The sequence below is a fragment of the Trichoplax adhaerens genome, genomic scaffold (genome assembly GCF_000150275.1).
Source record: "Trichoplax adhaerens TRIADscaffold_1 genomic scaffold, whole genome shotgun sequence".
NCBI lineage: Eukaryota > Metazoa > Placozoa > Uniplacotomia > Trichoplacea > Trichoplacidae > Trichoplax > Trichoplax adhaerens.
The window spans coordinates 6,605,446-6,617,349 of record NW_002060943.1 but is presented as its reverse complement, the minus strand read 5'-3'; the positions used below and the strand labels follow the sequence as shown (position 1 = coordinate 6,617,349).

At 32.7% G+C, this 11,904-nt stretch overlaps 1 protein-coding gene across 1 annotated transcript; it reads right to left on the bottom strand.

Moving 5' to 3' along the window:
* Nucleotides 1-1,078: 1,078 nt before the first annotated feature.
* On the bottom strand, nt 1,079-11,830 carry TRIADDRAFT_52011 (uncharacterized protein; the record flags this gene model as incomplete). Its single annotated transcript, XM_002107943.1, has 21 exons — nt 1,079-2,627; nt 4,468-4,599; nt 4,698-4,798; nt 4,892-4,963; nt 5,538-5,625; nt 5,701-5,740; nt 5,818-5,875; nt 5,953-6,002; nt 6,107-6,194; nt 6,442-6,532; nt 6,637-6,746; nt 6,830-6,943; nt 7,035-7,074; nt 7,230-9,114; nt 9,838-9,897; nt 10,006-10,059; nt 10,294-10,358; nt 10,513-10,575; nt 10,955-10,980; nt 11,273-11,332; nt 11,801-11,830. 21 exons carry the CDS (start codon nt 11,828-11,830, stop codon nt 1,079-1,081), a joined length of 4,776 nt encoding a protein of 1,591 aa, XP_002107979.1.
* Nucleotides 11,831-11,904: the final 74 nt, after the last annotated feature.

Below are 11,904 nucleotides of genomic sequence, written 5' to 3'. Positions count from 1 at the left end.
AGGAATAATTATGATAGATATTTGATAATTTATATTTATCAATGTAGGAAATCAATACAATTCTAAATGTTAATTTGTCAACATGTAAAGACTATAACTTACTTTATTGCGATGAAGCGGCTATAATATGTTTTGTAGAGTATATGTGTCTGATTATCAATTATTTACTACTAGTCACTCTTTCGAACAAATACTATAAGAGAAAATATAGTCCATGTTTTTAATATATAGCACATATCTTCGCTCTATAATTAAAGCATCAAATACCGATGAAAAAATTTTCTACAGCATTTCATTCTAATAATAAATCAAAATTACCATCATCGTTACTAAAAGACCTATAGGGAAATAATTATAGGGAGAGGAAAAAACACTGTAGTGCTACGAAATAAGTATTAATTGAAAATAAATTTTATCCTAGAGGTATTTGTTATAATCATAAATTTGTTGATTATGATATATACGGTATTCTTTCAAAGCTATCCTGTCTTAATAATTCAGAAAGATAGTAGATCAAACCAAGACCTTATTTAAAATTACAGGATCCATAAATTCGAACGTCTCAAAAGAACTCAAAATGTTAAACTAAAGTCCTAACATTGAGTATTATAAAACCTTAATTTCAAGATAACAGCATAATCTACAAGTCTAACAAGCTGTAAAATTAACATCAAAGTTTAGGCGCTAATCAACTGATGTTTGACATTATTGTTTGGTTGCTGCATAACTTTGAACCATTGTTGAATAGTCAAAATGAGGATTCCATTAATCTATTAGTTATAGAGTCGATGTTATGACTTCTGACATTTCGAGATCTATATGCGCTGAAATTGAAAATTTATTTTCAGTGATTACAGTACTCACTACTAAACCTTACCCTTTAATTAAAGCATAATTTCAGTATATGGATAATTCTATCAATACGATATGCTATAAAGCAAATATCTTGATTCGAATGTATTTGAGTAGTAAATTAGCAGAAATTAAAACGTTGTCAAGAAACTGCGCTTTTGAAGAATTTATTTGAAATCTCATATTTGGTATACGGATAATATTAGTAGAATTTGGAGTTGATATATTAATTTCTAAATACGTCTTGAGAAGTTAACGAATTAATATTAAAGCATCGCCCTGTAATAGCACGTTGTAAAATTTTATTTTGTACTTTAATTTGAAATTGCGAATCAATATACAAAATATGATGGGAGAGTAAATATTGTGCGATAGCGTTACCATGACCGTCTTGACAATTTTGATTTTGTCGCGGTTGCCTAACTAAGCAGTCAAGATAAGTTCGAATGGCTTGATGTAACTTTTGTCCTTGCCCAACTAATTTGAGTTGATGGTCTTGTTCAGCATGGGTCATGGCCGACATTAGTTGCATACATGCATCCCAGGATATCTCGTCTATAGCTAACTGCAATGCTGTATTGATATCGTGATTTGTTTTCAATTGTTGATATTTAGAAAATAAGGCAATCCATGAGCCAGCATGGCCACCAATGGTATCCCATATACGCTCAAATTCGCCCTCATTCCATAATTTATAATTATAAACAACATCTTGTCGCGCATTCTCAACCTCCATTTCATCTAGTAATAAAGATGCAACCGATTCAATACTATGCAAATGATGTCTTTCACTAGCCCAAAAGTGAAAAGAAACTTCAACAATTACTGGTACGAAATTGTTTTGCCCAAGATAGTTTTTGTTCATTAAACTATGAAAATCTTGACGCCATCGCTGATCAATTTGATAATCTAATGCTTGTAGATCAACAATTAAAACTGGACTAATTTCAGGCCTGACTGTTGTAATGCTATTTAATAAAATACGTAGTAATGTTAATGTAGGAACAGATTGCGTTGTTAATGGTTGAAGGAGGCCATCACCTAGTCGTGCTTTTAAATAACTTTTAATGTTATATAAACGCCGATTTAAGGTAAATGTTATATCGCTTATTAAATAGCTTAGCCAAGAGAAATTATACCAATCTTGATGGTGGAAGTTTTTAAGTATTCGACGATAATGACGATAGGCTTGGTCGATTTCTTTCATTTCCTGCAGGGTCAAAGCTTGATATTGTCCATGGCCTAATATTGTATATCTCATAATAGCGAGTGGATATTGCTGTTGATGGTGATCATCATGCCGATGTAATTGGGTTAATTCTACTTTGACTACAAGTCGACTATGCTTAGCCCAGTAATCGCCAATGAGATCAATACCTAATGATTTACCCGACGATTTTGGACCCCAAGCTAATAAAACTGTACTTGCTGGTATACTACAAGATGTGTAATACATTAAACGATTTAAGTAATGATGAGAATCAAGATAAGGTAATGATTTCGGATGATTACTATTATAATTGGACTTAATATTACGTACGATCGTTGGTAGTAAATTTTTGTGTATGCAATAATGGCGTAAGATTTCTGTAGCAACTTGGCTTTCTTGATTCATAAAATTGGGACGATTTTGTTCATCTGTATTTAAACTTTCCCATGTTACGATTGGTAAAACGACAATACAAACTGATATTAAGACATGAAAAATAAAATTCGAACCATAACCAGGCTGTCTTAGCGTCGCTAAAAATTTACCAAAATCTCCCAATATCCAACTAATGGTATTGATAATGCTCTTAAAGAAGATGTAAATAATTGCCAGAAAGAATTTTCCAATAGATATGATTAACATTTTACTGGTTGCAATAGCTATAAAGTTTCAGCTAGCAGGAAAGAAAGATTAAGACTTCAACATGGAATCTTTCTCTAATTGCTATATTAGAGCATATGTTACTTATATCTTGGAGGCAGATTAGTTAAGACTTTTTGATGATAGTTCCCACATCTAAATGAAATTTAAATGATATTGGTAGACATAGAATATTCTATTTACAGTCTTGAATGCAGCAATATAGGATATGTTGTATATGCTAGATGTACACTGTATAGTATTAATTATGATTTTGATATCCTGACAATATTGATATAGCCAAATACTAACTAGCGGTAGCATAATAATGCTGAGGCATGACATTAATGACAGTTTAGTACAGATCAAATAGAGTAAAATATCGACATCGACCATGTAATAGCAGCATACTAGTGAACCTTATGCCTGAATTATTGCTTTTGCATTCATTAGTTTTATTGAAAGCATGTTATCCGTGTATGTATGTACCAATACAGTATTGGTAGATAGATAATTTAATAGAATACGCGGGCTTTTAAGATAATTTAATTAGCAGCGAGATCTATCTAATTGGCTATTATTTGGCCAAGCCGTTGACTTTGACCGCTTATCATTATTCCTTTTGCAATTTTTGATGCAAAATGTCCCCATAGAAATACGTTAACACAGTATAAACAGCCAAGCTACTATATTGTATAAAAACTCTTGGTGCATCAAAAACCTGATGTTAAGAAATCATGCAAGTAATACCCTCCTTAAATTTTACAGATTAATAAACTGAATATCCAGTACGGTAGATGCAATATCATTGCCATTTCGGAGCTTCAAATCTATACGTTCGAAACTTGAAAGCAACTTTCTAAAATTATTTCCAAAGGATGGACACGTACAATTTTATGTTGATAGAGCTTACGAATGATAAGTAAATTCTTTGCATGTATAAGCTGAAGAAGTTCGCACAGTTCCTTTAGATCTAAGTTTCGCAAATCCAGCATCGAATAGTATCTGATTTAGTCTGAGTACTATTGCTATCTTCAGCTATTCTAGATCTTAAAATCTTATACTGTTTGTGTTTGAAAATGGTTAAGGTAAAGCTAAATGCGCAAGTGTTTCATGGGTTGAGCTTATTTTAATAACTATTTTCAAAAATATAATATATATTAACCTATTCAACTTTGCAAACAACATAAATTGTCAATCCTATGTAATGCCAATTAAATTACGTCATGTAAAAGCAACATTTTTTATACACAGTTAATTCCAAGTACATTAATTCATTCCATACTATATAATTGGAGTAGACAAATGCATACAATAATGGGTATTCAAGTTATATTTGAAGTTAAAAATATTACTCGTAACATTAACGTGTATTACTATCTCAGGGGTATAAGCTTATCAACAAATATCATTAACTGAATGCTGCAACTATGGTATAATAATAATTAGTAACAAAATTTTGCATAAAATTGTGTTTACTGAGCGCTTATTCATTTACAATAAGTTCGTTCTAGAAGCATAATATTTTACAAAGAGTAGACGATGAGATAAACATTATATTACTAAATATTTATTACATTGCTTTATCAGCTATCATTTGTTCTACTATGGTAATAAATTGTGCAATGGAAAAAAGATTCGGAGTTGCAAGCTGGCATCTTTGCAATATATCTTCCACACTACAAAGTTATGTACATAATAATAAGAATAAAAAGTTCGCAATATCCAATAAATGCTCAAACACGAAATCTAAATTAAAGTTTTACCTGGTGCTGCCAATAAAACTTAAAATGGCAAACGATGGGTATTTGCTTGTGCCTTCACAGCTGTACAAACTTGTTAGATCATCAAAAACTACACGGAAATAAAGCTTCTCACTATGGAATGTAAGACTTAACCTACAGTAGTTAGCAAACATTAAATTAGTTTAGTTTCTTAAATGTGGCACATATTTGATTAAAAGCGGTTTAAATGTATAGAGCAAAATGTGACCTACTTAGGATCTCGTAACAAAACAGGATGCAAAATATCGATGTAGAATAATCGTTTGCTGAAGCTGTATATTCTAGTTACATTATTCTGAACTTCACGCCATAGCTATACATGATTTATAGATATACATTAAGCCATTTCTTGTTTTATAGAAAATCATTAATCATATTACACAAGAGCAGGTTCCTGTGATCTAACCTTTACTTCTTCGGATCTATAGGGATATTTGTCTTTCAGGATATCGATGTTAACAACTGAGTTGTATAAAATCTCCAGAATTTTCGGGAAAGGAGGATAATAGTGTTCTATAATAATGATGATCATCAAATAGCAATTTCGGATTATGAGGAAGGAAATTAAATATTAAAGTCCATAAGGATAAGATTAATTCAGCTACTAAATAAAATTTTACTTGAAGGATCGAAAGCTGCTGTAATGGAAGATAGTAAGTCACCTGAAATGGTTAAGAATCGAAATTCGATCAGATATTGCAATGTACAGTACAGTACACGAGAAGACGATTAAATAAAAAATATACGTACAAGAATCATATGTAGTAGAAATTGTGAGTAGTCCATGAAAGAAAACCATAGATGTACTATTAGTATTAATATGTACATTTTCAACACCAAATAGCCTATAACAGATTTTAAGGTTTAGTTATATTGTGCTAAAATACTTTAAAATTTTAGTCCACGAATATACTTTTTAAATAGCCTTTTTCTGCTCGATATTAATTCCATCTTAGCGTTCGATTTTTGCATCTAACCCGTAATAAATATTAAATAGTAAATCAATATTTATTTAAATGACTGGATAACTGTACTATTTAGTAAATGCATACCCGTTCTGTCGCTTCTTTTATTAGATAACGCTTGTCTATTATCTTGTTCTTGATATCGCTAATTTTTTGTATAAGTTCTTGTTTTTGTCTGGTTAAAATTAAAATTAATTCATTAGTCATAATAGGACTAACGTGAATGGAACAAGTAAAGAGAAAGACTTACGCTTCAAAAGATCCGGCCTTAGTTTCTTCCTGCACAATTTCTAATAAAAAAGATTCATGATGTTATCAATAGTAAGTAGCAAAAGAAAGACAGCCGAATCACAGCTTAGATACTTACCACTACGCTTAACTTGTAATTCCTTATTCAGAAGTTCTATCTCTTCGTTTCGTTGGTTCTAGTAATGATATAAACAAATTTATGAGTAACGGATAAAATAGGTTAGGTATGTCGAGACTAATATATTTCAATTACCTCTTTTTCATTAGCTTTTCGCTCCAGATTAGCAACACCATTTTCTATAGCTGTTATAATAAGCAAAGTATAGGGTTATATCGCAGATATCAAATTGCTCTACATTATCAGAATACGATCTATTTGAAGTAAATACATTTCTCAGTGTCTTTACCTTTCTGCATTGTAAGGCACAACTGTTCACTGGCTTCTTTTGTTTGCTTTTGCTGGTTGATATCTCCTTCTATGTCACTGATCTTATTCTGGAATAATGTTGCAAAATTTGATTAGAGATTGAATCCTAATTATGCGGCTAATATGTTCATTACCGTTAGGTTGCTTAGAAGATTATCGTTTATTTCAAGTTTCCATTTCATCCACTGATATTTAGCTCCCTCCTCGTTTATTCTTTTAAAAGCTTGCATTTTGTCTCTGATAGCCTTCAATTTTATAAACACATTAAACTATAGTTTCTTGTTCCGCCAATTTATAGTAAAATTTTGTACTTACATTGGCATTCTCATTCTTTCCGAGGTCTGCATAAAGTTCTGGCAACATAGTAATTAATTTTCTAGCACATTTATTACTATCGGAATCCAAACTGAAAAATGAGATGCACAATTTTCGAATAGAAGTTAATATTAATAATTCATCAAAAATTGGTAGATGCGGGTACAGCGTGAGAGGTTAATGCTACGGCTATACCTCTCAATCCGTTCCTCTATGGAGCTACTAGCGTCATTATATAAATCAACTTTCAATCGTGTAATTGCTTGATCTTTCCAAGCCTCAGCTAAAGTCGGAGGATGCTTATCCTGCGATTATGGGGGATAAGATTGATGTAATATTTATACGAACATGATTTGCCAAAAATAGTGCGGCTATACAATTATCTTACAATTCCTCGATAAGTGGTGTGCCTTCGCTTCGTACAGTATTTGTTACCGAAGCTGATACCAAGGTATCTTAATAAATCTTCCAAAGAGTAAGAAGGCTCCGTATGACTTTCTTCCTATAAATTATAAGAGCATGGTAACGTAAAGTTTGCCAGGATAAGAAAATTAGCTTTAATCTATACGCGTATTGCATTGTGACGCTTTTACCGTAGTCATGGGCTGCGTATCAACAGTCGTTAATTGCTGCCTGAAAGTCGAATAGTACATAAAATCGATTAATATCAAAACTCTTTGTAAGAAATGCCACTGAATTTAATTTCTGTTATATGTCTAAATTAATTTGATTGCTCCGATGGCGACATATGCGTGAGAAGCATATTAAAACGTTTAGCACTTGCTTACTTATCGGGTGAGGTAGCATTGATTTCTTTAGAGTTTTCAGTATCCTCTGAGGCATTAGAAATTGATACTAAATCAATAGGAGCCTCGTTTCGTAATTCAAATTGTTCTTTTATGTCATCAAAGCTGTTACATTTCATAATCTCTAGTTCATTCTTGGTAAAAGTATCACCATCAGTCGGTTTATTGACAGGGTCGCTTAAGGTAACTGTGTTATTGTTTATTGATGCCTTGTCAGGATTAGATCGGATAATTGAGGCATTGATGTTGGATTCAGCAACCACAGCGTTACTAGCGTTCATATTCGAATTAATATGACTACCATCGCAGTCGTCATTACATCTTAAGCTATTCGCTAATGTTTTCGGCTCAATATCAGGGTTAGTAATATCTTCTCTTTTAGATTGATTTTGAAGTAAATCTGAAGAATTGCTTAGCTGTGGAAGTGGTGATTTAACTGTAACATCCATGCTTTCATTCACTGACGTTGTGGTATCGTTGATTGTATGACTTTTTTGGATATTTTCATTCTTGACCGACAAACTCCAGTTTAAGTCCAATGAGGTATTTATCGTGCGCAATGGTGACTTAAAAGCGGTGCTTGAAATTACAAGAGTAGGCTTGACGATAGTATCAATGTCGCTTATCAACATAGATTCAAGGTTTACATCTTTCGAAGTCGCCAGTTCTATTTGGCTTGAAATAATTGACGGCTCTTTCGATTCCGAGTGTATTTCTTCGAAAGTAGTTTTCGAACAGTTCGTAGCTTTTACGCGTATTTCAGATACCGGCGATTCTATCGGGCCTATCGTAGTATCAGAATTACGTTTTGAGTCTGGTAATTGAGGGGGGCTTGTATTATTTAAGCTAAAATGATTAGAATTTTCGGTGTTTTGGATATTGATTGCTGTCGGGACTGAATAATTATCAGTACTTTCATTTTCGCGTATAGTTGCGTCGGTCTGCACTAATTCTACTGAAGCATCGGGCAGTTGCGAAATTGGATGACTACTTTCACATAAAGTAAGATCAATATCGGAGCATTCCATCTGTTTTTCAATTGTAGACATTTTACTGGTAACTACTTTTGGTGATGGCAATGTTACGTTATTATCATTTGTGTTGGCTTTTTCAGTAATTGCTTGAGAGTCTAAGTAAAATGTACCCATTGAAGTTGTTTGGTCTTCATCGTTCAGATCATGTTTTTCTGCTGTTGTCTCAGATAGAATGTCATGTAAATCATGAAATTCCGTATATTCTCCCTTGCTAGCAATAAAATCTTTAGCTACAATTTGTAAAACATCAGACGTCATAGGCTGATTTATATCGGATTTATTTATTGTGTTTGAATTTTCGTCGTTTGTGGTCAAATTTTCAGAGAGTGCCGAATTATTAACAGCTTTTACTTGAATAGATTCGTTAACTGCTTTAGCTGAAGATTTAGTTGGCCCACCATCTAGTGGAGTAACTTCTAGCATACTGTCAAATTCCATTGACAAATTTTCGAAAGCTGTATTTTCAGTTTCGACTGTAGATTCTTTTTTGAATTTCTTGAACGGAGGAGTAGCAATTGACGATAGTATACGAGTAACATTTTCATTGCTGAAATCCCTTTCTGGCGGAATACAGAAGTTCTGACCACCCGTTGGTATTAATGTGTCGATAAATGATTGCATCGATGTTTCCGGTAGATCTTTACCATAGAAAGAATCTTCATTGCTTTCTTCAGGCGGATTATTACCTAAGCGAGCAATATTCTCGCCAGTGCTAGTTTCTTTCCAATAGGTAAGTTCCATGGTTTCATTTTTTAATTCAGTACGATCAGTTAAAGTCTTGTCACAAGTTTGATTATTTGCCACGCATGTCATTTCCATTGTGGTATTCATGTCTAGACGTTCAAAATTACCGACAAGAGTATCGTTACCAGTTTGATCAATATTCTAGCACACTCTTTTCATTGAGTTACAATTATCATCACGACTGTTGATAACATCTCTATCCCAAAATACCAATCGAGATGTCGATGACAATTTATAATCATCTCAACAGTCAAATCATTATCACTGTTTCGATTGGTGCCTTGGGATAGGGGTTTCATTACACCTATAATTATATCACCTTTAAGTCTTTAACAGATTAATCTAGTCCAGATTTTCGTAGGATTCATTCGACCTGAAGGTGAATCAATCTTACGAAAATCTGCATAAAGGTTTTACTTAATAGGACGTGAATATACTCTTGTAAATAGAAATTAATAATAAACAGTATCAATTCAAATTATTACCGACGGGATCATCATCGTCTTCTGTTTGCATTCTTTTCAGAATGCGGGGTGATCTACGAAGCCCTATGGCTGGGTACAGTAACGTTTAAATGTTAATTTACTTTTCAAATGTGAAATTACTCTAATTTATGTGCAGTTTGTGTATAAGTACTACCGCAAAAGTTGGAATATGTAACTAATAGGGCATAGCTAACCTGGAACTTTTTTCTTAGGAGATGGGGTGTTCATCTTAACCGTCATTCTGTTATCTGCTTAGTTAGGTAACAAGTACATGCTGACAATTACTACTCTGTAACATCCATCAGCTACGTCCTTAACTATACCTACTTTTAATAATTTCCTTAAGGGGCTCATTCTTAGATTTACCAAAGTTATCTTCTACTTCACCTATAAATGTTTCATAAAAGTTGTAATTACATACACAATAATATGTGATTATTGTTACACGGTTAGTCGCAGGAAAATTGAAAAAAGTAGCCTCTAGAGATTTCATACTTTGATTTTCTAGTGGCGATGTTTTAATTTCCCCAGTGAGTAACATTTCTAAACCTATTTAAAATACCAATACCAATATATTACACCAACAGTTAATGCGTGGTTATATATCGTAAGAAACAATTCATATAATTAATCTGCAAGAAAGGTTTGCTCATTAGCCTGATTCCTACGATTTTTTTAGCTTCTTTTGTTGATTGGGATCAGGCCAATGAACAAACGTTTCTTGCTTTATTGTACAAATCTCAAATATGATACATCATACGACGAACAAATTAAAATTCATACCTGGTATTGAGGGGTTAGGAAGCTTAGCAGGCTGAGATAAAATACCTTCATCTCGAATGAATTCTCTATGTAGTGATAGATTAAAATGGATAAGATTTAATTCATTAAATTGCTATATACTCAGCCTGGCACCTACATTTTATTGAATTATATTTATTACAGACAGAAACAGCTTAATTCTGATAAGTATCTTTAGCATATTTGTACTGATACACTTACTTGATATCGTTTGTATCCGCAAAACTAACTCTTCTGTTAGATGATCTCCTCTTCTTCTTAGCCCTATAAATGTATTCACATAATAAATAAAATTCAAGTTCTGAAATTAAAGGAAATTTAGGTTTATTACATTAAACAGCCACTATCTTTGTAATTTTTTCTCTTGTATTACGGGCAACTAGTTCTAAAATAACTAAATCGGCTTTACTTCTTGACAAAGTATCGCATAGTGCATAACTTAGCACGCAAGACAACGAGAGATTTTTTCTGTTTAAGTTACCATTTTTATTAGCAAATGTAAGCTTGTAGTCTCTTATACATTAGTGAACATCATCAGCAGTAATTTTACGTCCAATAAAACAACAGCGATCTCTAGTAATATCAGACAATAATCTAGTACAATAAAGTAAATACAAAGTTATGTATTTACATAGTTACGTACCTTGATTTCCCTATATCGTCATTTTCCTGCGTAGAAGTACGACATAGAACAAAGGCGATTAACATGAATTGTATGATATGATTATTTTGATACAAATTGTCATTAATTTACTACTCGGTCGATACCACTACATCTGCTATCAATGAATAATCATTGGGTATACAGGGTAACTAAGACCATTTGACTATAGAACCGACCAACAAATTTTAATTTAATCTAATGTTGTTGGCCATCAAGTTTTAAAGAAAGTATGTGTCGACTCAACACTGCACAGAATATTATACAATTTATTTCTAACACAGCGCTGACGTTATTAACCTTGTTGACTTGTAGTTCGCCTTCGATACTTAATCTTGGCGACTGGGTAGATTTTAGGATCTGAATAATGGAGAGAAAGTGAAATGTCGATTAGCGCAGATGAATATTTATAGAGCAGAAAAAATGAACCGATCATACACATGCTACTGCAATAGCTAGTCAGCTGGAGTATCGCATATTTAGAAGTCTACACTTTGTAGATTTAACCTTGATACAATTAATGCCGACTACCTATCATATTATTGCATGTTGTATCAAACAATTAAGTTTAAGAGAGTGACATCAACAGTGAGATTGTACTGTACATTGCCAAAATATAAATCAAGTGTTTGAAATCAAGTGTTTGTAGATTCCTTAGAGATCAACCGATCAATCAAATACCGTAAACGACACTCTTTTCGGTCAGCATACAATACCAGTTTGGTATCACATACGTGATGGGTGCATTACTACAGAGATGAGAGGTAGAAATACAGCTACTTTTTTTTGCACTTTCAGATGGTGTTAGAGAAATAAAATCACACTTACACTGCTTCTTCTCTTCGTTTTTGATGCCATAACTTAATAATCATCCAATGCCTATAATTTTGAAAGAGAAAAGGCTTGAGCAAGGTTGAGAGAGTAAATTTTTG